General features: G+C 44.0%; 2 protein-coding genes across 2 annotated transcripts in view; both read left to right on the top strand.

Annotated features, from left to right (window-relative positions):
• Positions 1–19986, top strand: part of iqgap1 (IQ motif containing GTPase activating protein 1) — a 59233-nt gene extending 39247 nt beyond the window's left edge. Inside the window, exons 16-37 of the mRNA XM_064989697.1 lie at positions 1978–2068; positions 2505–2672; positions 3123–3265; positions 4076–4246; positions 6191–6274; positions 6568–6639; positions 7652–7721; positions 7879–8243; positions 8444–8607; positions 9054–9278; positions 9483–9623; positions 10050–10134; positions 10797–11029; positions 11835–11967; positions 12252–12354; positions 12921–13056; positions 13689–13776; positions 15689–15898; positions 18054–18223; positions 18777–18899; positions 19054–19162; positions 19363–19986. Of these exons, the coding sequence (XP_064845769.1) occupies positions 1978–2068; positions 2505–2672; positions 3123–3265; positions 4076–4246; positions 6191–6274; positions 6568–6639; positions 7652–7721; positions 7879–8243; positions 8444–8607; positions 9054–9278; positions 9483–9623; positions 10050–10134; positions 10797–11029; positions 11835–11967; positions 12252–12354; positions 12921–13056; positions 13689–13776; positions 15689–15898; positions 18054–18223; positions 18777–18899; positions 19054–19162; positions 19363–19476 (3198 nt within the window). The 3' untranslated portion in view covers positions 19477–19986. The remainder of the gene's footprint in view (positions 1–1977; positions 2069–2504; positions 2673–3122; positions 3266–4075; positions 4247–6190; positions 6275–6567; positions 6640–7651; positions 7722–7878; positions 8244–8443; positions 8608–9053; positions 9279–9482; positions 9624–10049; positions 10135–10796; positions 11030–11834; positions 11968–12251; positions 12355–12920; positions 13057–13688; positions 13777–15688; positions 15899–18053; positions 18224–18776; positions 18900–19053; positions 19163–19362) is intronic.
• A 2391-nt stretch (positions 19987–22377) lies between these two features.
• crtc3 (CREB regulated transcription coactivator 3) overlaps positions 22378–27114 on the top strand; it is a 91267-nt gene continuing 86530 nt past the window's right edge. The window contains exon 1 of the mRNA XM_064989683.1: positions 22378–23645. Coding sequence (XP_064845755.1) covers positions 23514–23645 — 132 coding nt within the window. The 5' untranslated portion in view covers positions 22378–23513. The remainder of the gene's footprint in view (positions 23646–27114) is intronic.

The raw sequence follows: 27114 nt of genomic DNA, 5'->3' as shown, positions 1-27114 counted from the left end.
TGTACAGCCTGTGATATTTTTCAGTGCCAGTCTTGTGGTCTGAGGGTTCAGCTTGACGGCCAAAGTAAACACTGTGGGGGGACAAGTCTGGAGCTCTGTACAAGTCCAGCTTCATCGCTCACATCATCATTAAAGCATGTACGGCTGTGTGTGTGTGCATCATCATTAAAGTTGTGATGTTTTTATGTACGGCTGTGTTGTGATGTTTTTATGTGTGTGCTGTGTTGTGATGTGACTTCACAAGCTGTGTTGTGATGTTTTTATGCTCACTGTGTTGTGATGTTATGTGTCCATGGGGTGCATGTGCATTCACAAGCTGTGTTGTGATATGTATACGTTCACAAGCTGTGTTGTGATGTTTTTATGTTACGTATACGTTCACAAGCTGTGTTGATGATATGTATACGTTCACAAGCTGTGTTGTGATGATAGGTATACGTTCACAAGCTGTGTTGTGACCACTGATTCCTCTGATACCAGTCAACATCCTGGAATAGAGGACTTCTCTGTAGGAAGACTTTTTATATAAGGACATGTAGGGACTAGACTGCATTACTGAGGCAATGAAGGGAGGGTTCACTGGCTAAGAACACCACCCTATCGGCTTTCACTTCCTCTATTCTGATCATGGTTCATAAGTTCATAAGGGCACACAGTGAAAAACATTTAAATCTATTGTAACAAATTGAGTGTTTCAGTCCCTCCCTATTTTAGTCTGTTTTCTTCTGTTTGGTGCCTAATGAACACAACCCAGCAGTTGTGTGTTTGTCAGGAGTCCTAGTTAATAAGATGCGTCCTTCTACTCCCATCCCCTCTCTGGCACCACACCCTTTCTGTATCGCTACCTGCCCCCAGCTGCAAGGCTGATTTCCAAACCAATATGAATTAGCACTAACCCCTTAATTACTGTCAATAAAGCTATCCTGCCACTGATGGATTGAGAGCCAGTGTTCCCCTTAGGTAGAGCTCTAGGATCTGCTTCCCCACCACAATCCTAACCTTAACCATTTGTGGGGGAAATACAAAACTGACCCTGTATCAGCATCTAGGGGAAACTTCACCCTGAATGTTGCTAGTGCAGCCACTACCTGCCTACCTGGCTTGCACAAGGAACCACACCTACCTAGAGTTTTGGTATCGGTCTCCCCCAGCCCCCCTCCCCAGAAACACTGCAGGTAGGTGGGATGGGGGAGGGGCAGGTAGGTGGGATGGGGGAGGGGCAGGTAGGTGGGATGGGGGAGGGGCAGGTAGGTGGGATGGGGGAGGGGCGGGTAGGTGGGATGGGGGAGGCACAAAGAGGGCCTGTCCTGTTGGCCTATTAGCAGCGAGCCCCGCTCCCTCCGGAAACCAGCTAGCAGAGACCGGGAGAGTTAGCTAGCTGTCTGTGCTACTGCGTACTTAAAACACAGAGACTTGACAAACTGTCATGTCATGGTTTCAGTTAGCTAATATGCTCATCCAAATGACTTGTCATGATGGTCAGAGTGTACACGGGGAGGGAATGCTTTTGCAGGAATGTGGACTGATATGAGAGGTATTTCATACTTCTGCAACTTAGATATCAGACTAAAGATGTAGATTCTCACTGCTTGCTGTAGGCCTTTGCACTAAGCAGGTGTTTACTGCTATCAGATGTTTGGTTTATAACAACAGCCATTAATGACTTCTGTTCTCCATCTCCTGAGATTGGTCATTCCACTTATTTCAACAGAAATTCAATGTCCTGGATTTTCATATGGAATTCTGTTGTAAGTTGTGTGGGCATGACACCCTGTACTAGTCTATAGAGTTCCCTTTCCTGTGGTCTCATGCCATTGTGGTTGGATGCCATTTAGACCCAAGTCCTCTTATTCAGCAGGAGGAGATCGCCCTCCAGTGGTAATTCAGTAGAATGGCAGTAAATATGCTGCAGACCCGGTGGGTGGGTGTGTGCTGTTTTTGGCGTTAGACTGACCACCTCACTGTGTGTTCTTCCAGGAGACCGAGGACCCCTCTGCTGTGCTCTGGTTGGATGAGATCCAGAATGCCGTACTGATGTCCAATAAGGATACCCAGGAGGCCTTGCAGTGTAAGAATAGTACACACCCTAGCTGTCCCACAAGCACCTTTTCCTCAGGGTTCCAAGCAGACCTGGGTTCACATAGTATCAGATTTATTTCAAATACATTTGATTAACTGCCTGAAGTGTCATATGGGCAAGCTTAGCACATTTGGGACTATTCCATTTTTTCCAGCGTGTCAGAAGGGCAAGCTTAGCACATTTGGGACTATTCCATTTTTACAGCGTGTCGAAGGGCAAGCTTAGCACATTTGGGACTATTCCATTTTTACAGCGTGTCAGGCAATCTCAATCAACCACAGCGAAGGTATTTGAAAGAACACGTACTATTTGAACACAGGTTTGGTTCCAAGCTATTTCCTGTAAGTAGAGCATGATGAAATACTGAAAAACCAAGTAAAAAACCTTGATAAAAAAATGACTCGTCTCCCTGTTTCCTTGTCAGTCTCCCAGGCCATCCAGGCCATCAACATAGCGGTGGACAGTGGCGAGGCGCCTAAGACCCTGGCTGCGCTGCGCTCCCCTGGGGCCGGCCTCTACGGAGTCACCCCTGAGTGTGTCCAGAACTACCAGGACGACCTGGCCAAGATCAAACAGGACAAGACCCAGGATGGTGAGGAGGATGGTCATGGCTGCATCCCAAATGGCACCCTTTTCCCTACATAGTGCACTATTGACCAGACCCCTATGGAGGGGGATATACTGTATATGCCCTATATAGGGCATTGGGTGCCATTGAAAGTTTTCTTTCATTACTTTTATTGTTTTGTGTTCATTACCTGCAATTAGTTTCTTCTACAATGAGTTAGTGCAGGAACATGCAGTTTCCATTAGTAGTTGTGACTAAATGGCATCAGCCAGAGCAAGTTAATGTTCATAGTCAAAAGATGTTTCTTAACCAGGAACTGCAGATATAAAGGAGCTTGATCACTTGCTTTAGTACAACAGACAAGGTATACATGGTTCCCTGACTGACAGATGGATGGAGCTAGATATATCAAGATGTACAGTCTGTAAATAACTTGGTGAGAAATATGTCCGTAACGCTGTGTTCATGCTCCAGGTGACAACGGCAGTGACTGGATGAAGCACTGGGTGAAGGGAGGACACAACTACTACTACAACCTGAAGACAGGAGAGGGCTCCTGGACTGAACCTGCAGACTTCCTCCAGAACAACACCCAGCTCAACAAGGAGGACATCCAGGTAGGCTAAGATGGATACTGGGAGCCCTGGGGTGAAGTTTCCCCTGTGTACAGCGCTAGGATCAGTTCCTCCTGCCCAAATCATAACGTCAACCATTAGTGGGGGAAATGTAAGACTGACCGTGTCTAGGGGCAGTTTCACCCTACACCATACAGGGCTTTGCCTCTTCCTCTCTGGCTGTATTCATTGAGGTGAAACATTCAGAACCTTGCAGATAGAATTATAATGAATAGAACGTGCATGATTCCCTCTTAAATGAGACTCCTCTGTTCTACAAAATGCATTTCTATGTGGACGGTCTATAACGCTGCACCCAGCTGAACAGGCCGCAGTACTGTGGTGTTGTAATGATGTAGTTTTGTGGAGCATGCTAACAGCGCTCCTCCTACCACTCCCATTGTTTTTAAAAGGGAATGCTAATACTAAACTCCTCCGTAGCTAAGTGGACAACCTCAAGTCTTAGATTGTTTATGCTCATGCAGGCGAATGTATAGTTGAGATCATTGTGTGCAACTCAGACCTTAATATAAATCATTCAATAATATCAATAGTAGACTTGCCAAAAAAATAGTAGTTAAGTGCGTGGATCCCAAGTCTGAATACTGTCATGGTCCATACAGACTACTTTCTTGGTATCTGTATGATTAGGTGAATTTGCCATTTGAGATTTATCTTTATCATTCTCACTTAACTCCCATCTCTTTTGCTAAAAACACACACACCTTCCACTGCCACCCCTAAAGCTGTGTTGATAGTTTGTCATTATGTAAGTGGGCCTGTGTGTGACTGGCTCTCTGTGTTGTCAATCAGTCTGTGGTTTCCGGGGTGACCACCACCTACAACCGGGAGCAGCTGTGGCTGGCCAATGAGAGCCTGATTGCCAAGCTGCAGGCCGGATGCCGCGGCTACCTGGTGAGGAAAGGCCTGAAGGAGAGAAAAGACTTCCTGAAATCTCAGGACCCAGCCATTACCACCATACAGGTCAGAGGTCAAACTCTTCCCTTCCTTTGGACATGGAGTGAATCTCAATATTTCCTTGATTCCTCACATCCTTTCTCCTCATCTCCTTCTCAAAGTCCACTGGAACAGAAGACTTGAGATTCCTCCCCTCGGATCTTCTCCTCCAATGCGCTTTGAGAAGGAGGAGAGGGGGCGCGAGCAATCAAGGAAATACAATTGAGATTCACCCATAGTCATTACACATTTCACAGTACACACTTTGAAAATGTATATATTTTAAATGTGACCTTTATTTAACTAGGCAAGTGAGTTGAGAACAAATTCTTATTTACAATGATGGCCTAAACCCGGCCGACGCTGGGCCAATTGTGCGCCGGCCTATGGGACTCCTAATTGTATATGCCTATGGGACTCCTAATTGTATATGCCTATGGGACTCCTAATTGTATATGCCTATGGGACTCCTAATTGTATAGGCCTATGGGACTCCTAATTGTATAGGCCTATGGGACTCCTAATTGTATATGCCTATGGGACTCCTAATTGTATATGCCTATGGGACTCCTAATTGTATATGCCTATGGGACTCCTAATTGTATATGCCTATGGGACTCCTAATTGTATATGCCTATGGGACTCCTAATTGTATATGCCTATGGGACTCCAGGGGCGGCAGGTAGAGCTTGAACTAGTAACCGAAAAGTTGCTGGATCGAATCCCGAGCTTGTCGTGGTAATTTCCTGTATTACTAAGTGAAAGGAGAGTTTACAAACTACACACAAGTCAGAGTTATACTTTAAACTTAATATTTTAGTAATATGAGCTTCACCATAGCTCTTTGACTCTCAGATCAATTCAGTGTCAATAAATTAATTCTGAGAGTGTCAACATAATGGCAACAGATCTTTTATAGCAAAGATCCACCCCTCAACTCAATGACGAACCCCAGGTCTTAGGAAAACTGCACACAGGAAGACTTTTACTTGAGAGGAGTATCCCATAGCCAGACAGCATTAGCTATACATTATCCTTCAGTTTGCTCTCTTAGACGAGGTTCTACTTCTCGTTCTTGATATTACCAAAACATTACCTCATCCAATGGCATATATCAATTGTCAATTCTAGATTCTCCCATCTCAAATACAATCCCTCCAGGACAAGCTCACGGAGAGGAGTGAGCCTCTAGGTCATATACCATGAAAGACAAGTTTGGACATCAGAGGGGACATACAGTGGCTCCAGACACTGTCATACTCCTCCCCCCAATGGGAAAAGTAGGGAGTGACTAGCACACAGACATTGTGGAGCCAAGAGATAATTGTCCCCCTCAATCATACCTTCACATGGTTTAAAAGACATTCACATATGAAGACAAGCCTGACCTCTCCCCTCTCTGGGCCCAAGTAACTTTCCCACATAAGCATACTTATGAAAGTAGATAAAACATCTTATCAATGTTACCTAACTAATTCTGATTCTGCTACGACAAGCTGACGAGGTTAAAATCTGTAGTTCTGCCCCTGAACAAGGCAGTTAACCCACTGTTCCTCGAGCGTCATTGTAAATAAGAATTTGTTCTCAACTGACTTGCCTAGTTAAATAAAAACAATCATGGCTGGATGTGATATAACATACACAACCCCAGTGCTACACAGCCAGTCTCAAATCATTCCCTTAGCCCTAAGCCTTCAACAGTATCTACCCAGTTCTGCAAACCCTGAAGGGTTTGGGCCAAGTGGGAACTGCTGATATTTTAAAGAAAACATTCTACCACTTTATTGGCATGTTTAACTTTGAGGGACAGTTTCTCAGACTCAGATTAAGCCTGGTCAAAGAGCACTTTCAATGGTGATTCTCCATTGAGCATGATTTTTAGTCTAGGACTCAGACGGTCTGTGAATTTGGCCCTACAAATGCTCTTGTGCTGCTTAACACTGGTCCTGTATATTTGTCTGTATCTTACAGGCTCATTTTAGAGGCTACAAGCAGAGGAAGGTCTACATAAAGAGGAAGGAGTACCTGAATGACCACAGTGAGGATGCTGTAAAGGTAAGGTCTCCACCTACTGTACGTGTAGCCATCTTTATAATTAAACAACAATACATGACCTTGATTGGTGGGTCCTGTTCATTGGGGCATGCAACGTTCTAAACGCTTTGCAAAATAAACATTTACTTTTCTTATTGGACAAGGCCAGGTTGTCCCTCCCTGTTTCAGTCCATTTTCTTTTCTTTTGGGCCTTAATGAACATGAGCCTGTGTTGCTGCTTTTCCTTTAAGTCTTAGGTTTTTGGTGAATTTCAAATCTTTTTTAGTATTGACCTAGTTGAGTTATTGTTTTAGATCCAGTCGATGGTGAGGATGCACCAAGCTCGCAAGAAGTACAGAGACCGCCTGAAGCACTTCAAGGACCATGTGAGTTGATGTATTTAGTTAACCCTTATTTTACAAGATACACAAGTCATTTAAATGTATTAGTAGTGGGGAGTTTGAATCCCAGATTGAACAAATGTTAACCATTTGATATATTAGGGGTACTCAACTGTTACCTTACGAGATCTGGAGCCTGCTGACTTTCTCTTCTATCTGATAATTAATTCCTGGTGTCCCAGGTCTAAATCAGTCCCTGATTAGAGGGGAACAATGAAAACATGCAGTGGAACTGGCTTCCAGTTCCAGAGTTGAGTTTGAGGGTGAATTACTATTTAAAAAAAAAAGGTATTTCTGTAAAATGAGTATGAATCTTTGACGAAAGACAAGTAGCTAGAAGGTCCAGTAGCTTGTAGAGTCTGGTTCCTGTCCAGGTTTCCTGCTCCCAGGGAATGTTGCCTTGTTACTATGCTACTACTGGACTCTAGCCCAGGTAACAGCGACGCACGTTGTCAATTTTGTGAAAAGCGCCTTCATAAATGTGATTGATTGAGGTGAGTTGTAGTTATATGGTGTGTCCAGGGCTGTCTGTTCTCTAGTCTTCTGTATTCACTGTATGACGTCACATCTAACTCTTTATATCCTCGCCTGACACATCCACTGACATTTACTCTCTCTGCGACCCAATGGCACCCTATTCCCTAAATAGTGCACAATTTTCAAATGGCGCACTACTTTTGACCAGAGCCCTATGGGCCCTGGTCAGAAGTAGTGTACTATATAGGAAATTGGGTGCCATTTGGGACACACTCGTCCCACATTAAATGTCCGTTCAGCTTAATGAGGCTACTAGGCTAGATGTCTCTCTGTACCCTGACTAACTACAGATTACCAACGTAATGTTTCTCTTTACAAATGTCATGTGTCCCAAAAAGGCACCCCATTCCCTATATAGTGCACTACTTTTGACCAGCGCTCTATTAAGGGAATGGGGTGCCATTTGGAACAGTCATGTTCTTGATCAGTGAAGTGACTGCTGTTTGCTTTGTTGTGGCAGATCAATGATGTGGTGAAGATCCAGGCGTTCATCAGAGCCAACAAAGCCAGAGACGACTACAAGACACTCAGTGAGTATGATGATGATGATGAGAACCCTCACCCACCACTGGGTTTCTCTTTTCACCATCTTCTCTCCGTACGGAGTCTCGTCTCCCAGCTGTTCTTTCTGCCACATACGACTCCATCCTGACTGAATCCCTCTCTCTCACGGTCTCTCTCACACAGTCAACGCTGACGATCCTCCCATGGCGGTGGTGCGCAAGTTCGTACACCTACTGGACCACAGCGACCAGGACTTTCAGGAAGAGCTGGACTTGATGAGGCTCCGGGAGGAGGTGGTCACCAACATCCGCTCCAACCAGCAGCTGGAGAATGACCTGAACCTGATGGACATCAAGATCGGCCTGCTGGTCAAGAACAAGATCACCCTGCAGGAGGTGGTGTCCCACAGCAACAAGCTGACCAAGAAGAACAAGGGCGAGCTGTCCAACCTGATGATGATGAACAAACAGAGAGGAGGCCTGAAGGCTCTGAGCAAGGAGAAGAGGCTCAAGCTGGAGGCCTATCAGTATCTTTTCTACCTGCTGCAGGTACTGTAGATGCTGTGTGTCAACACATGTATCGATCTCCTCAAACAGTTAGCAAAGCTGTACTGCAAAGAGAATCGCACTCGCAAACAGTTGAGAAACATAAAATACTGTAGGTGACAGTAAGTGAGACAGACTAGAAACGGAACAGGAAAACATCCAATCTAACTGTAGTTAACGTTTCCTTTCTGTCCTCCCTGCAGACCAACCCCACCTACCTGGCCAAGCTGATCTTCCAGATGCCCCAGAATAAGTCCACTAAGTTCATGGACTCTGTGATCTTCACCCTGTATAACTACGCCTCCAACCAGAGAGAGGAGTACCTGCTGCTCAAACTCTTCAAGACCGCCCTGCAGGAGGAGATCAAGTAAGGAGCTAATACTAGGATTCATCAATAAGGCCTGGGGAGGTGTGGTATATGGCCAATATACCATGGATAAGGGTTGTTCTTACGCATGACGCAACGTGGAGTGCCTGGATACAGCCCTTAGCCATAGTATATTGGCCATATACCACAAACCCCCATGGTACCGTATTGCTATTATAAACTGGTTACCAATGTAATTACAGCCATACCCGTATACGGTCTGATATACCACGGCTGTCAGCCAATCAGCATTCAGGGATCGAATCACCCATTTTATAACTTAACATATGCCACTTACAGTCATGCATATTTCATATGGGTAGCCCTAGCGGGAATCGAACACATGAGCCTTGGCGACGAAGCGCTATGCTCTACCAACTGAGTCACACAGAAACACTTATACAGTCTAGCAGTGTCTCACCATGTTCCTGACCTTGTGTTCTCAGATCTAAAGTGGATCAGATCCAGGAGATCGTCACGGGCAACCCCACGGTCATCAAGATGGTGGTGAGCTTCAACCGTGGCGCCCGAGGCCAGAATGCACTGCGTCAGATCCTGGCACCTGTCGTCAAAGAAATCATGGACGACAAGACGCTGAACATCAAGACTGACCCAGTGGACATCTACAAGAGCTGGGTCAACCAGATGGAGACACAAACTGGAGAGGCCAGGTGAGAGGAGGAGGAGTCTGGGTAATGGAGTTCAGAGGAGACTGTCAGAGGAGTTGGAGTTTGGCGTCAACTGTTCAAAGATGGAAAGTATTAGAGCTGTCGTTACAATTTCTAAGTGAAATTGTATGACTGTGTACCTTTCTCTCGCTCTTTCCCTCCCCCCCTTTCTGTACCACCTCTTGCCCCTCCCCTTTTCTCCAACAGTAAACTACCCTATGAGGTAACACCAGAGCAGGCTATGAGTCACGAGGAGGTGCGCACTCGCCTGGAAGCATCCATCAAGAACATGAGGACGGTCACAGACAAGTTCCTGTCCGCCATCATTGTCTCTGTGGACAAAATCCCGTAAGTGTCTCTAGCTCTGTTCTCAATAGAATTACGATAAGGGACAGAGCCCTTCAGACCACAGCAATTTGATTGGAACACTCAATATGTCTGCCTGTCCACCCGTCATCTTGGAATGGGAATGTCCAAACTACTACTGCCCTCGGGCCACATCTACTAGTTCTCAACCTTGCCTTTTTATCAACCGGTGATTTAGACCTGGAATCTGTGACATGAATTGATAGTTTTAAATGTTGTAAAGGAGAAGCAGCAGACATTAGATGTAGCCTGTGTGACTCCCTTTTTTCATCCCTGCTCTACAGAACATGAACCAGCAACTGTGGGTTATGATGCTTATCACTTCTATGAGAGAGGGTCACTTCTAGGGAATAAACCAGTTCTAAATGCAGTCTAGAAAGTAAAGAAATGGGTCTTTGTGTGTGTCAGGTATGGGATGCGTTTCACCTCCAAGGTGCTGAAGGACACACTCCATGAGAAGTTCCCTGACGCTACAGAGGACGAGCTTCTAAAGGTGTCATTATATCATTCTTATACCATAGTCAACTGTTACACTGTACTGCTAGTACGGGGCTCTGCTAGTACGGGGCTCTGCTAGTACGGGGCTCTGCTAGTACGGGGCTCTGCTGTGCTCTGCTCTACTTTGCTACTTGCACTGTTTTCCTGGTGAGCTTGACTTGGTATCACTCTTCTACTGAATGTGGTTTCCTTCTTTCTCTTCCCTCTCCTTAACTCCATCTCTCCTCTCTCCCTTGTTCACCTTCTCTTCCTCCCCTTTCTACAGCTATGATCTCTTCCCTTGTCTTCTCTCCTCTGTTGGAACATGTCTTTCTGTACTCCTGCTGAGACAAGGTGAGACAGTCCCCCCTCCTTCTCTACAAACACCCAGGCTGCATACCAATTCTGTTAAACCTTCCTTCCTCTTCGCTGCAAACTTCCCTTGTCTCCTTTTCTCCCTGACTAGTAAGTTTGAATCTCTGAACATTACTTAACTTTTTCAAGTCCAAGATTAGTGGCTATAATGTATTGGCTATAAAGGAAAGGAGTCCAAGATTACTGGGACACAGCAACAGTTTTATACAACTTGTAAAACCCTGTCCACTGGTGTCCCTTGACAGGCTTGGTGTTGCCTACAGGAGGTACAGTGCTCTATTTAACGGGGGTGTGTCTGTTCAGATCGTGGGTAACCTGCTGTACTACCGCTACATGAATCCGGCCATCGTGGCGCCCGACGCCTTCGACATCATCGACCTGTCGGCCGGAGGTCAGCTGACCACAGACCAACGGCGGAACCTGGGCTCCATCGCCAAGATGCTGCAGCACGCCGCGTCCAATAAGATGTTCTTGGGGGACAACGCCCACCTCAACCCCATCAACGAGTACCTCAGCAGCTCCTACCAGAAGTTCAGGTGCAGTGGAGGACGGTCTTTATGGGTCGTGTTCATTAGGGCATGCTTTGGAAAATGTTAAAATGGAAAACATTTATCACTTATCTCTGTCTTGTGCTATAAATATTATCTTGGTGCGTTTAATCCCCATCTAAGCATCGACATTGAAATGAATGCAGATCAAAAAACACGTTCCATTGTTGATCCTTTGAAGGGGCCTGGCATGTGTTTGAAGGGGCCTGGCATGTGTTTGAAGGGGCCTGGCATGTGTTTGAAGGGGCCTGGCATGTGTTTGAAGGGGCCTGGCATGTGATTGAAGGGGCCTGGCATGTGATTGAAGGGGCCTGGCATGTGTTTGAAGGGGCCTGGCATGTGTTTGAAGGGGCCTGGCATGTGTTTGAAGGGGCCTGGCATGTGTTTGAAGGGGCCTGGCATGTGTTTGAAGGGGCCTGGCATGTGTTTGAAGGGGCCTGGCGTGTGTTTGAAGGGGCCTGGCGTGTGTTTGAAGGGGCCTGGCGTGTGTTTGAAGGGGCCTGGCGTGTGTTTGAAGGGGCCTGGCATGTGTTTGAAGGGGCCTGGCATGTGTTTGAAGGGTCAGAAGACATTTTACAGGATCATAAAAACATGAAATTGTGCTTTGTACAAGCAAGAGTTAGAATATGTGTTGCTTCTCTTTTTTAAAATAAATTGTCAACCAAAGATTGTGACACGTGAATTTACATTTACTAACCTAAATATGGAAATAATGGCTGGTAAGAGGGTGTCCTGAGGTGGGCGGGGCATGTGTGTAGCTTCTTACCCTCCTTGTATCTCTGTCCCTCCGCAGGCGTTTCTTCTTGGCGGCGTGTGACGTCCCGTCATTGGAGGACAAGTTCAACGTGGATCAGTACTCTGATCTGGTCACGCTTCAGAAACCTGTCATCTACATCTCTATAGGGGAGGTCATCAACACACACACGGTCAGTCACACACACAGGAAGACATGCTTATTTCTGCCCTCATAAATAAAAATGAGTACTCTCTTACACACTTATCTCAGTGAGTACTTTTTCTCTGTTGTGAAAAACCCAAATTATACGTGGAGGAGTCATTTTGTACAATTTGTGACTAAGTACTAGTGTATTTTCTCATAGCCAGTACCACAGAGGGATAATGTGTTTTAGTGTTTGCTTCCACATGAAGCCACATTGTGTGAACAATAAAGATTTTCACATTGTAATGTCCCTGCTCGTCCCCCCCCCAGCTGCTGTTGGACCACCAGGATGCCATCGCCTCAGAGCACAACGACCCCATCCACGAGCTGCTGGAAGACCTGGGAGAGGTGCCCACCATAGAGTCCCTCATCGGTCAGTACCGTAGATATTCCATAGTCCCTCATCGGTCAGTACCGTAGGTATTCCATAGTCCCTCATCGGTCAGTACCGTAGGTATTCCATAGTCCCTCATCGGTCAGTACCGTAGGTATTCCATAGTCCCTCATCGGTCAGTACCGTAGGTATTCCATAGTCCCTCATCGGTCAGTACCGTAGGTATTCCATAGTCCCTCATCGGTCAGTACCGTAGGTATTCCATAGTCCCTCATCGGTCAGTACCGTAGGTATGCCATGGGTCAGTACCGTAGGTATGCCATGGGTCAGTACCGTAGACAAAAGTATGCTGTGTTCATATATTCATACATGTAAAATGTAGAGGGGCAAGATGCAGGCCTAATAAATGTTTCCTATGTGTCCGTGGTGTATCTGCTCTGTCCTACTCCATCAGTGAAGAAACCATAGTCTTCTAAATGTCTCACCGGTCATCGCTCTCCCCTCTTAGAGCTTCCTTCCACCCTCCCCACAACTTCATGGGTTTCTACAGTGGATGTGAATGACACAACTTCCTCTCCTCTAACTGTCCCCTGTTCTCCCTCCAGGTGAGAACCCCCTCCCCCCAGGGGACCCCAACAGGGAGACTATGGGGAAGACAGAGGTGTCCCTCACCCTCGCCAACAAGTTTGATGTTCCCGGAGAGGCCAATGCCGAGATGGACGCCAGGACTCTACTACTTAAGTAAGAGTAATGTTTGCATACAATAAAAAAATACACACTTTCTTAGGGCTCTTTCCCGATTGTCTAAATCGGTCCTCGCTTCGCCTTCTCGACTGCTCTTATCTGAAAGAACTGACCAGGTGGAATCCAGCCTAATAATGAACTGCCACCATATTGTTTTCACCTGCCAAGTTTAATTTCCAATCAGTACAGATGAAGGAGAGGAGATGGAGAGGACAGATTTTTAAGCATTTAGATCCAAGGTGTTAGTTCAAAAGGAGGCCAAATTGAGTTCCCGGACTCCTCAGTTGTCTGTGTGTTCCCAGCTGAACCTTATCTTCCCCCTTTCTGGCCTGCTACACGAGTGGCGTAACCTTTGCAGAGTGTGAGACGCTTCAATTAATTGAAATGAAACCTGGGTGTGAGCGCCGGCTCCACGGGAGGCTCACGCTGCTCAGAATGTTTTTTCTCTCTGGTTGTAATTTCCAGATTGACTCACAGCTCACACCCCAGAACAATAGCATCAAGTGGCTTTCGCTCTGCTCACGCCGGCTAAAAGTTACGCTTCCTCTAGCAGCTAAAATAAACCTACTGTTGTCTTGACACCCTAGAATAGCTCCTATGTCTCTTTCCCCCTATCTTTCGCTCTCCAGCACCAAGCGGCTGATCGTGGATGTGATCCGGTTCCAACCTGGAGAAACACTCACTGAGATTCTGGAGGGTGCTGCCAATCCTGAACAGGTGAGACACTGAGGAGGTAGGGATGAATGAGGGATACCTGGACAAAAAGTTTCAGTGCAATAGTGAAGGTGTGAACTTGGCAGGATAACGCCTAAACACTACACTGAGCTCAAAGTATTGGGACGGTGACACATTTAGTTGTTTTGGCTCTGTACTCCAGCACTTTGATTTGAAACGATACAATGACTGAGGTTAAAGTACTGACTGTCAGCTTTTAATTTGAGGGTATTTTCATCCAAATTACAGCGCTTTTTGTACATAGTCCCCCCATTTTTGGCAACCTATTAAAGTAGTCCAAACTTTATTATTTGTTCCTAGCATGCAATGATGATAAAATCAAGCTTGGGACTCTACGACCTTGTTGGATGCAGTTGCTGTTTTGGTTGCATTTTCGATTTATTTTGTGCCCAATATAAATGAATGGTGAATAATTTAAGTCTCTTGTTTTGAACACTTCTACATTGTGGATGCGACCATGATTACAGGTAGTCCTGAATGAATCATGATGCATGTTAGAGGCATAAATATCATACCCCCCGTTATTGTAATGGTGAGAGGTTAGCATGTCTTGGGGTATGATACTTGTGAGCCTAACGTTCGTACCCTGCACACACTAATTGACAAAGAAACAAAACAAAGCAAAGTCTTCTCATGCTTTGATATCAAAAAGGCTTTAGGCACCTCCCGAGTGGTGCAGCGATGTAAGGCTCTGCAGGGCTTGAGGTGTCACTACAGATCCGGGTTCGATCCCAGGCTGTGTCGCAGCTGGCTGCAACCGGGAGGCCCATGATGCCGCACAATTGGCCCAGCGTCGTCTGGGTTAGGGGAGATTTTGGCCTTGTCCCATTGTGCTCTAGTGACTCCTGTCGGGGGGTCGGGCACATGCACGCTGACACGGTCACCAGCTGTACAGTGCTTCCTTCGACACATTGGGTTAATGGAGCAGTGTGTCGAAGCAGTGCGGCTTGGCAGGGCCGTGCTTTGGAGGACACATGGCTCTCGACCTTTGCTTCCCCCGAGTCCGTAGGGAGTTGCAGCGTTGGGACAAAACTTTTTTCCAACACTGCAAAACAAGGTAGAAACTGAGATGCACTTCCTAACCTCCTTCCAAATGTATGACCATATTAGATACACATATTTGCCTCAGATTACACAGAACCACAAAGGATTTGAAAACAAATCAGATGTTGATAAAGTCCCATATCTATTAGGTGGAATACCACAGTGTGACATCACAGTAGCAAGATTTGTGACCAGTTGCCACAAAAAAGAGCAACCAGTGAGGCACAAACACCACTGTAAATACAACCCATATTTACTTTTTTATTGATTTTCCTTTTGTACTTCAACTATTTGCTCATTTTTACAACACTGTACATAGCCATAATAACATTTGAAATGTCTCTATTCTTTTAACTTCGTGTGTAATGTTTACTGTTCATTTTGGATTGTTTATCTATTTAATTTGGTTTGGCAATGTAAACATGTTTCCCATGCAAATAAGTTCCTTTGAATTGAGGGGGAGGGAAGGATGTAAACCTGTAATATTAGTTAGCAGCTCACTAACACTTTGTCTTTGATTCTATCGTTGTGCCATAGAGTTAAAGCAGAGGGGGCACACCACTAAAGACTGGTAGCTTGCACCAGTTTCAAGTAGTCAACTGAGTAGGACTTCCTCTGGGTTCGGGAGTTATCACTTTTGCTTGGCTTTATTCAACTATGATTTGTGCACAATGACAGTATATGGTGAAGTTGCCCCTAGATGCTGATCTCGAGTCAGTTTAGCATTTTCCACACTACTGTTTAGGTTAGAATTGGGGGAAGGAAAGCTGATCCTAGATCTGTGCCTTGGGGAATCTTCACCCCAGCGCCACAGCAACACATGACACCACCCCTGTTTTCCCCCTTCCAGGAAGTGGAGTACCAGCGTGCTATGCAGCGGCGGGCCATCCGCGATGCCAAAACCCCAGAGAAGATGAAGCAGGCCAAGCCGGTGGTGGATGACAGCCTGACGCTGCAGGGCAAGAAGGACAAGATCAGGAGCAACCTGCAGCGCCTGGCAGAGCTGGGCAAGGTGCACCCTGAGAACCGCTACCAGGACCTCATCAACGACATCGCCAAGGTACTGTACAGCCCTCTAGTTGAAGCTGTGTGTCCACCCTGAGAACCGCTACCAGGACCTCATCAACGACATCGCCAAGGTACTGTACAGCCCTCTAGTTGAAGCTGTGTGTCCACCCTGAGAACCGCTACCAGGACCTCATCAACGACATCGCCAAGGTACTGTACAGCCCTCTAGTTGAAGCTGTGTGCGCACCCTGAGAACCGCTACCAGGACCTCATCAACGACATCGCCAAGGTACTGTACAGCCCTCTAGTTGAAGCTGTGTGTCCACCCTGAGAACCGCTACCAGGACCTCATCAACGACATCGCCAAGGTACTGTACAGCCCTCTAGTTGAAGCTGTGTGTCCACCCAAGGAGAACCGCTGTGTGTACCCAGGACCTCATCAACGACATCGCCAAGGTACTGTACAGCCCTCTAGTTGAAGCTGTGTGTCCACCCTGAGAACCGCTACCAGGACCTCATCAACGACATCGCCAAGGTACTGTACAGCCCTCTAGTTGAAGCTGTGTGTCCACCCTGAGAACCGCTACCAGGACCTCATCAACGACATCGCCAAGGTACTGTACAGCCCTCTAGTTGAAGCTGTGTGTCCACCCTGAGAACCGCTACCAGGACCTCATCAACGACATCGCCAAGGTACTGTACAGCCCTCTAGTTGAAGCTGTGTGTCCACCCTGAGAACCGCTACCAGGACCTCATCAACGACATCGCCAAGGTACTGTACAGCCCTCTAGTTGAAGCTGTGTGTCCACCCTGAGAACCGCTACCAGGACCTCATCAACGACATCGCCAAGGTACTGTACAGCCCTCTAGTTGAAGCTGTGTGTCCACCCTGAGAACCGCTACCAGGACCTCATCAACGACATCGCCAGGTACTGTACAGCCCTCTAGTTGAATCCAGGAACGACATCGCCAAGGTACTGTACAGCCCTCTAGTTGAAGCTGTGTGTCCACCCTGAGAACCGCTACCAGGACCTCATCAACGACATCGCCAAGGTACTGTACAGCCCTCTAGTTGAAGCTGTGTGTCCACCCTGAGAACCGCTACCAGGACCTCATCAACGACATCGCCAAGGTACTGTACAGCCCTCTAGTTGAAGCTGTGTGTCCACCCTGAGAACCGCTTCCAGGACCCTAATCAAGGACATCGCCAAGGTACTGTACAGCCCTCTAGTTGAAGCTGTGTGTCCACCCCTTGAACCACTTCCAGGACCCTAATCAAGGACATCGCCATGGTACTGTGTGAGAGTCAGTGTTTCTGTGTCTGTCACGTGATGTGTGTGTGGTACTTCTAGTATATGTGTTTCTGTGTCTGTCACGTGATGTGTGTGTGGTACTTCTAGTATATGTGTTTCTGTGTCTGTCACGTGATGTGTGTGTGGTACTTCTAGTATATGTGTTTCTGTGTCTGTCACGTGATGTGTGTGTGGTACTTCTAGTATATGTGTTTCTGTGTCTGTCACGTGATGTGTGTGTGTGGTACTTCTAGTATATGTGTTTCTGTGTCTGTCACATGATGTGTGTGTGTGGTACTTCTAGTATATGTGTTTCTGTGTCTGTCACGTGATGTGTGTGTGTGTGTGGTACTTCTAGTATATGTGTTTCTGTGTCTGTCACGTGATGTGTGTGTGTGTGTGTGTGTGTGGTACTTCTAGTATATGTGTTTCTGTGTCTGTCACGTGATGTGTGTGTGTGTGGTACTTCTAGTATATGTGTTTCTGTGTCTGTCACGTGATGTGTGTGTGTGTGTGTGTGGTACTTCTAGTATACGTGATGTGTGTGTGTGTGTGGTACTTCTAGTATATGTGTTTCTGTGTCTGTACTTCTAGTATATGTGTTTCTGTGTCTGTCACGTGATGTGTGTGTGTGTGTGTGTGTGTGGTACTTCTAGTATATGTGTTTCTGTGTCTGTCACGTGATGTGTGTGTGTGTGTGTGTGGTACTTCTAGTATATGTGTTTCTGTGTCTGTCACGTGATGTGTGTGGTACTTCTAGTATATGTGTTTCTGTGTGTGTGTGTGTGGTACTTCTAGTATATGTGTTTCTGTGTGTGTGTGTGGTACTTCTAGTATATGTGTTTCTGTGTGTGTGTGTGGTACTTCTAGTATATGTGTTTGTGGATGTGCCACATAACATAAGGTGGGTTCCAGGACATCCGGAACCAGCGGCGGTATCGGCAGCGGAGGAAGGCGGAGCTGGTGAAGCTCCAACAGACTAATGCCGCCCTCAACTCCAAGACCGCCTTCTACAACGTCCAGATTGACTACTACAATCAGTACATCAAGACCTGCATGGACAACCTGGCCAGCAACAAGGGCAAGTGAGTAGCCTTTGTCTTCATAACAGAGGGAAGACGCCAGCCTCCAGGTTTGAGAGGTGGGCAGGTGACCGGAGGATGCAGGTTGGAATCCCAGGGTTCACGGAGGATGTTTTGTGTCAGTAGAATAAAGGATCAAGAGCTCAACTCTGAACTCGTATTACAGAAATGTTGGTTGGTGTAAGTGAATAAGATAGATGGGGAAACTTGCACTGCAGAGGTCAATTGTTTGAACCTATTAGAGGGCTGGGTGCAGCCATCGTCATACTTTTTACATCTGGGTTGTGTTCATTAGGACACACGTTAACAAAATGTTGAAAAACGTAACAAGTGTTTGTTATTGGACAAGTCTAGGAAGTACCTCTCCATTGCATTAGGTTTTAATTCCATGCCTAGTGAACACGACCCTGAAATGGAATGGAACTACCAAAATGTTAAGTTTCTAGCAGAAGGCAACTGCAACTCAGGTTACAGGAACGTCATTACATGGACTGCTATTTCCTCTGTTACAATGTGTGACAGTGTTATGGACACTATTCTCTCCCTCCCTCCTCAGGCTGTCAAAGAAACCAGGTGACACCAAGGCCAAGAAGAGTAAACAGGTGTCTCAGAAGTACACCGCCGCTCGCCTCCATGAGAAGGGTGTGCTGATCGAGATTGAAGACCTGCAGACAAACCAGTAAGTTAAAGATAGACCTTGGATGTTTAGTTAATTGTTTACCAAATGTTGTCTTGAAAGTTAGCTGTATGGGATTTATGATGTAATATGGATACATCACACAAATACTTAGTGTTAGGCAAACAACTGTGACATCCCCCTCCCCCACACACAGGTTTAAGAACGTTATCTTTGAGATCTCTCCGTCGGAGGCGGTTGGAGTGTTCGATGTGAAGGCCAAGTTCATGGGAGTGCACTTGGAAACGTTACAGTTGGAATACCAGGTATACATGTGAATGATGTACAGTGATGCTGGGATGTGAAAAAGGTGGTCAAATGGGATTTTCTGGTTGATATTTCTCTTTTTTAAAATACTTTTTCGAATGATTCCTTCTCCCTTTCTCCTCATCTCTCTCGCTCTCCCCTTTCTATGCTCCTCTCCCTCTTCCTGCCTCTCTTACTCCCCTTCTCTTCTCTCTCCCAGGACCTCCTGCAGCTGCAATATGAGGGTGTGGCTGTGATGAAGCTCTTCGACAGGGCCACCATCAATGTCAACCTGCTCATCTTCCTGCTCAACAAGAAGTTTTACGGAAAATAGATGGATGAGACGGGGAGATGGATGGAAAGAGAAGGAGAGGGGGCTACAGACACTGTTGAGAACACAACATCTAACAGAGGGCCTTGGCTCTATGCTGTCTTAGCTCGGTTTCCCCCTCTTCCGCACTACTCTAAGTATATGTATTCATTATGTGCCTTATTGAGATGGAATATTCACCGTACGGTATGTGCCTTATTCGCCAAGGAAAAGTCCACCGGAAGCCTGCTGGATGCTCCAAGTGTATCCTCGTCAGGATCCAGAGTGCTTTGTTACTATGTTACTGCAAGACTGTCAAAGTTATAAGATATGGATTTGTTTGTTTTCCGGTTATTTGAAAAGCAATTCAACAGTTGCATGTTGATGACATCGCAAGCAATTTTGTCATACAGTATAACTTTAAGAAACTTGCAAATCCACTATTGGCATAGGAAATAGCCTTTCAAGAGTAGACTGAACAATCAATGTAGAAAAGATGTTATGCTTTGTGTTGAATAAATGTATAAAAGAAAACTGTCCTTATTTATTCTTTGTCAGTCCTCCAAGTATAGTTAAGGTTACTTTCTTTTATTTTCCTTTTAAGGAGCATAGTTGTCAGCAAATCACGTTTCATAGTTCTTTAGTCACACATTCACTATTAATTGAAAATACGGTGACTTCAGTTGATTTTACTCCGTTCACCACTCTGAAGGAAACCGTTCATACACTCAGTCTAGAGTGCAGTATTATATAACGATGACGAGATATGCTTTAGGTTCCAGTAGATGTCACTCGCTGTACACAGAATCCTTATGACAATCTGCTCCCTTTCAGAAGACGGGAAAGCGTGATATACAGTACTGCCCTGTCAGAATGGGTTTGAAATGTTTGTTTTAACCAGCGTACCCTTGTGTTGAAGTTAATTTACACTGGGCCTCACCAGGGTCTAGTTATCTAGGAGCCAAAGCTCTTTCGCCCGTAGTCCATAGAATGTTCTACATGTTTTAAAGAATAAAGCAGTAATGCCGTTTTCCGTGAGATGCATGTCACCAGTGACGTGTAAAAACATGGCGACACTTTAAAACATTAAGACTTTTAAATGATTAAATGCTAAGAATGCTTACACATGATTATACATTTTAATGTTTATAAATTGTTAAATACACATTGGTTATTATGCACACTTTATGAATAGTAAATTAACTTGAAGGTTTCCCAAAACCAGCTCCAGCCTAATCCTGGACTGAACTAGATTTTCAATAGAGATTCAGGATGAACCTAAACTGTCTGGGAAACTGGTCCTATTAGTTAAAATGGATTGTTTTGCAGAATGGCAGTATAATTTAATTTGCATTGTATGATGTAATATTTTATACAATATTTTTTTCTCCATGTGGACACAAGCCAGCAGGTTCTAGTTCTGTATGTCCATGGATGATTGGATAGGTTTGAGAATGAAAAGTACAATTTAAGAACCTGAATAAATCAAGGTAATTTTCTTTCACGTGTGTGCCACTGGTAAAATACATATTTATGATTGTTATGAGCACTTAAATGTTTCCTTCATTTATTTAGTAGACATTTGTATCCAGGTCAATTCCCATTCAGTTCACTAAATAATGAGGCTGAACCTCCGTATGATAAAGGCTAGGCCGGAAGTATGACAAATATAAGCACCCATCTAATTTGTATTATTATTTAAAGGCAATTTCCAATTGAGACATATCTGCAGCGTTTACCTAGAATGTGAATATGGTAACATTACTTTTAAAAGGCCCATTGTTGACAGGCCGATCTGATTAAATCCTGGCCTAGGTGTCCCAAGCAAAACACGAACAGAAATAGCAACATATTCCCCATGGTTTCAAATACACAAAATTATGTAACATGCAGTTTCTTATCTTAGTGGATGCTATGATTACATTATGTACAAAATGAAGCAAAAACACTTTTTTTTTCAGACAAAGGCTATGTTTGAATTCCTAGGCTATATTCAGAAGTGGTTACAGTCATATTTCAGTGTATCAAGTGATCCCTAGTGTCAAAATCTCAGTTTGGCAACCATCTCTACAATGAACTAGGTTTCCATCCAATTGATGCCAGATTTTCATACAAATATTAAAAAGTCTGCATAAAGAAAATCGGACTTCTTGTGGATAAAAATCAGTGTGATGACGTAGTGCACCCAATGTACTTTTTCGCTTAAGTTTTCATGTCCCGAATAAAAATCAAGTTCATTGCGTTTCCAGTACATTTTCAACTCTACCAATAGTTTTGTCACAAAAACTGTTCTCTTGGCACACGTGCTCAAGCCAACAGCTCACTGATACATTGCGGGTAGGCTTGTCTACATGATAAGATTATGGATAAGAGCGAGAATATTTGTATTTGTCAAATGGCAGTTAAGCATCGATCATCATGTCTCCAGTATAAGACCCTCGATATTTAGTGGAAAGAAGCATCAAGCTCATCATTGTGCAATTTCACAACTTATTTCATCTGTAGTCAAATCAACTACATGGTTTCCTGAGTCGTAGTGGAAGGACCTCACACCATATCATCATGTGACTCCAAGTTTACTTCAATATGATGTTTATTATATCAATATTTGAGCATAAAGGTGCTTGACTGACATTTCTTGCATAATTTATTTTATCGAAACAAGATGTCGAACAAACAATTTATCTGTTGGCTTTTATAAAACCTCTGTTTCTATCACAGCTGTCTTGACTTTGTATTTATACTCTATGACTTAACTCGCATAAAAACTGGATGGAAACTTGTTATTGGCTGCAGTGAAAAGGATTCCGTTTGAAGTGTTTCTATGCTACAATATTCAGTTGGATAATGCGGCCAGGTACACATCCCCTTTAAGAGTTATTCATTGCCCTCCTGTGGACATAACCGGTAAGGTTGTTTTACAGTTTCAACCAGTTCTTTTATTTTTAATATGGCAGGATCAGTGGGAAAGGGATCTCACCAACGAGAGCCGACAAAACTATGGAGCGATATGCAACAGGAGACAAGACGAGAAGAAGCTCGACTTTACCGCATGGATTTGAATGTTTACATGCTAACTAAATATAGCCTGTAAAAAAATAGTTGTAGCTGTTACAGTCGACCTGCTTGCCAAATCAGAGGACCAGAATCGAAAGCAATGTTTTTGAGATCGAGAGAGTGGATTATGTTACATGCTGATTTGGATAACCCTCGCGCTGCTACTGCAAGATCTTTCCGACACTTGTTGAAATTACATTTCGAAATCTTCTCCACAAGGGAAAGTATTCGCTAATGAAAACATTGCTAACAACTATATTTGGGCAACGTTAGCAAATATTGTTTTAGTTTACAAATCTTTAGCCAACGTAAGTTGCGCTTCTCTTCTGCTGTTCGTGTCGCGTTACGCGGTAGCTACTGTACGAGCTTGCTGCGTAGCTGTAATTTTTATCGAACATTTTTATACACTGCATAAAATGACAGTTTTGATAGCTTTGAAGAGGTTTAAGTACTTATTATTTGTTATTTAGCTACGCGTGTTGCCTCAATTGACAATGCATTGCTGGATTCGTCCTCAAATAACGTTACTATTTTAAGCTAAATTGTTAATGAAGAAAATGGAAGTGACAGGTAGCTAGCTAGCATTGGCACTCACGCTGGCTAGTTAACATAACTAGCTACTGATTGAGTTTCAAACAAGTTGTTGGCTTATTAGTTTAGCTAACTATTTACAAATGTAAATATTTTCCCATGCATTGACAATACGTTGGGATGTATAAAACTCAATAACTTCGGTAAGCGTTACCTGCTGGCACCGTAAACACATAGTTTGGAATTTGTTTGTTTACAAACACTTGTCAGCTGAACTGTTCACTATTGTTAACTTATGTGGCTATCAAGCTAACGTTAGCTAGCACCGAAAATTTGCCAACGCGACGATTTGAAGCAGCACTGATGGATTCGCTAAAAGTGGACTGACAATCAAAACCACACTCTATATTTGTACTCCAAGCACTCACTTTACATTTTTTTAAGTAAAATTTTTAAACTGTGCGGCCCACACCATGTCCGGATCCCCGGGCTCGGGTGGCTCAAACCCCAGGAAGTTCAGCGAAAAGATAGCGCTGCACAACCAGAAACAAGCAGAGGAGACGCTGGCCTTCGATCAGCTTATGACAGATCTCACTGTCTCAAGGGTAAGCAGATCCCTGTCTATAAATATCGAATTATTAAGTGTGATTTATTTGTGCATGAGTGGTCTCAAGCTAGATAGGAATGCCATGTTTAGTTTGATCAAGGAAGTTGGACAGGTAAGCCAGCAGGGTGTGAATGCTCTCTGCTGTCAAGCAGCGGGGCACCTGTCAAACTTGTGTCACAATTCATTGAGGTTATGGTTAGGCAGGTTACTTCGAAATAAGGCTAGCTGTTTTAAAAAAAGAACCATATGGCTATTGTTTACTATATAACTACAGTGACTGTAGTTAACAATACGGGTTTTAATCCTTAAATCAAAGTTAAATTCATCAGGGTTGTTTGGAAATATATTTAGCCTAAACAGGGGGCTATCAATTGATGGGTGATTAGTGGCTGACAGTTCACACTCACTACTTAGACAGGTCAGCATTGATCACTGTCGTGTGTGATGTGAACAGAAACATCACCAGTAAACATGCTTTCTGCACCACCCACTCTTGCACTCGTCAGCCTATTTTTGAATGAAATGATTGGTTAATAACCAGGCAGCTGCTGCATATTCTTCTGAGTCATCATTAACAGCAATGTGTTGTTGTCATATGATGTATAGATGGCAATTGTAATGGCGCCTCTAATTACTGCTCCTCAATAAACTGTGACTTAACTACATTCCCCTGTAATCATCCATTTGAATATACACTCAAGAATTGAGATCTTCAGGCCTGCCTTTTATGCACTGAATGGGACCCAAACTGCAAATTTTGTGCCGATCTCATCCATTTAATTGTTTATAAAATTTACATTTTAGTCATTTAGCAGACGCTCTTATCTAAAGCAATTTACAGCTACTAGTGTTAATGTAGCTAGGGTAACATTGAATTTGGCAGTCCTTTACATTTGTGGGGACAATTGCATTCTAAAACACCCAAGCCCAGTTTACTGTGTTAGGCTGCATCAAGGTCTCAAATCAATCCCCTCTATTGTGAACGAGCAACTCTCACATTGCTTTACAGTGGGACATACACACAGTCATGCTTCTCTTATCTTCAATTGAGCCCTCGAGGGCTTTATCTCCTGCATGTATCTTAATGGAGTAAAAAGGCAGAGTTATTGGGGGCGTTGGGTGACTCATGCCTGGTTTTGCTCAGTGTTGGTAGCCTGCAACCGTTGGATTTTGGCAGGTCGAATATAAAGATGACAATGGCATCCTTGTATTGGGGACTTATTTGTTGAGGAATGTAACTGTTTTTCTGGGTGATTTGTGAGGTTTTAATTGCACTTCCCAAGACTGTGTTTTAATGTGTGTGTAAAATAAAATGAATGGCCAAAGCTTGCTAGGAACCATGTGTAGACATACCAGCCCCGCCTCATCTGCAAACTACTCATAACAAGTTCACCATGTGTATCCAGCTAGATAGGAAGGAAACTTCTTGTGTGTCTGATTCATTTGAAATGTACCAGCTTTGCATCCAATGTCATGTCTTTCTTGTTGCCGACTACTTCTGAGACTATTTTAATACCAAACAACAAGCACCACAGCTGCTATGTAGGGACACTCTTAGGGACTTACAGTCATTCTTCTCACAACTCCGCACAGATGGAATCTACAAGGGTAGCATTTCTTGCAGTTGCTACATTCATTTTAGACTTTAATGATGTGTATTAGGGCTGCACGATATGGTAGAAATCGAATAGCGATTTAATTTTTTTTATTGTAGTTCTTTACCAAATATTGTGATTTGACAAAGGTCATATCTCTTGGTATAAGTTTTGGAATCCTAGAAATAAAATTACTTTTATTAAGAAGCAGAGTGGAGAGCAGAATCGTTTGCTTTAGAATAGAGGATGACCGATTTTATGATTTGTCAACGCCGATACCGATTATTGGAGGACCAAAAAAAGCAGATTTTCTTAAAATATTTTTAAAATGTTCATATATATACAATTTTATTTATTTGTAATAATGACAATTACAACAATACTGAATGAACAACGAACACTTATTTTAACTTAATACATAAATAAAATCTATTTAGTCTCAAATAAATAATGGAACATGCTCAATTTGGTTTAAATAATGCAAAAACACAGTGTTGGAGAAGAAGGTAAAAGTGCAATATGTGCCATGTAAAAAAAAAAAAATTAAAAAACCTAACGTTCCTTGATCAGAACATATGAAAGCTGGTGGTTCAATGTTCTCAGTTCCTCAATATTCCCAGTTGTCGTTATTATTGGAATTATGACTCGTCGACTATTTCTCTCTATACCATTTGTATTTCATGTACCTTTGGCTATTGGATGTTCTAATAGGCACTTTAGTATTGTCCACCTAATCTCAAGAGTTGATAGGCTCGAAGTCATAAACAGCGCTGTGAGTCAAGCATTGCTAAGAGCTGCTGGCAAACACAGTAAAGTTTGAATGAATGCTTACGAGCCTGCTGCGGCCTACCACCGCTCAATCAGTCTGCTCTATCAAATATAGAATTAAGTCTAATATAATAAACACAGAAATACGAGCCTTTGGTCATTAATATGGTCAAACCAAGAAACTAATTTCGGAATCAAAACATTTATTCTTTCAGTGAAATACAGAACTGTTCCATATTTTATTGAACGGGTGGCAACCCTAAGTCTAAATATGTGCTGTTACATTGCACAAACTTCAATTATGTCTTAATTCTGGAAAATCAGTTCACAACAAGCCAGTCACCCCAAACTGTTGCATAAACCCTGACACTGCGTGCAATAAATGCAAGAAAAGTGACACAATTTCCCTAGTTAATCTTGCCTGCATGAATTTCTTTTAACTAAACATGCAGGTTTAAAAAATATATATACTTTTGTGTATTGATTTTAAGAAAGGAATTGATGTTTATGGTTAGGTACATTTGTGCAATGATTGTGCTTTATTCGCGAATGTGCTTTTGTTAAATCATCCCCCGTTTGGCGAAGTAGGCTGTGATTCGATGATAAATTAACAGGCACCGCATTGATTATATGCAACGCAGGACAAGCTAGATAACTACATATGGTTGATGATATTACTAGGTTAACTAGTGATTATGTGAAGATTGATGTTTTTTTTACAAGATACGTTTAATGCTAGCTAGCAACATACCTTGGCTCCTTGCTGCACTCGCGTAACAGGTGGTCCGCCTGCCACTCAGTTTCCTCATGGATTGCAATGTAATCGGCCATAATCGGGGTCCAATAATGCCAATTACCAATTGTTATGCAAACTTGAAATTGGCCTTAATTAATCGGCCATGCCGATTTAATCGGTCGACCTCTAGGTAGGTCAAATGCAGTCAACCGATTGTTCCAAACAGAACAGCAAGCAAACTTATAGTGAATCTAACAGCGAGGACGAGGAACTGTGCCAGTTAAGTGACAGAGGTGGCTCAACATCCCCAGTGTCTGGCGCGTGAAGTCATTAGCTCTGCTGTTTGGCTACTCCATAGCAACCTAGCG

Source organism: Oncorhynchus masou, chromosome 2 (genome assembly GCF_036934945.1).
Source record: "Oncorhynchus masou masou isolate Uvic2021 chromosome 2, UVic_Omas_1.1, whole genome shotgun sequence".
Classification (NCBI taxonomy): domain Eukaryota; kingdom Metazoa; phylum Chordata; class Actinopteri; order Salmoniformes; family Salmonidae; genus Oncorhynchus; species Oncorhynchus masou.
Note: the sequence above shows the minus strand (reverse complement) of the source record. Positions and strands in the feature narration are given on the sequence as shown.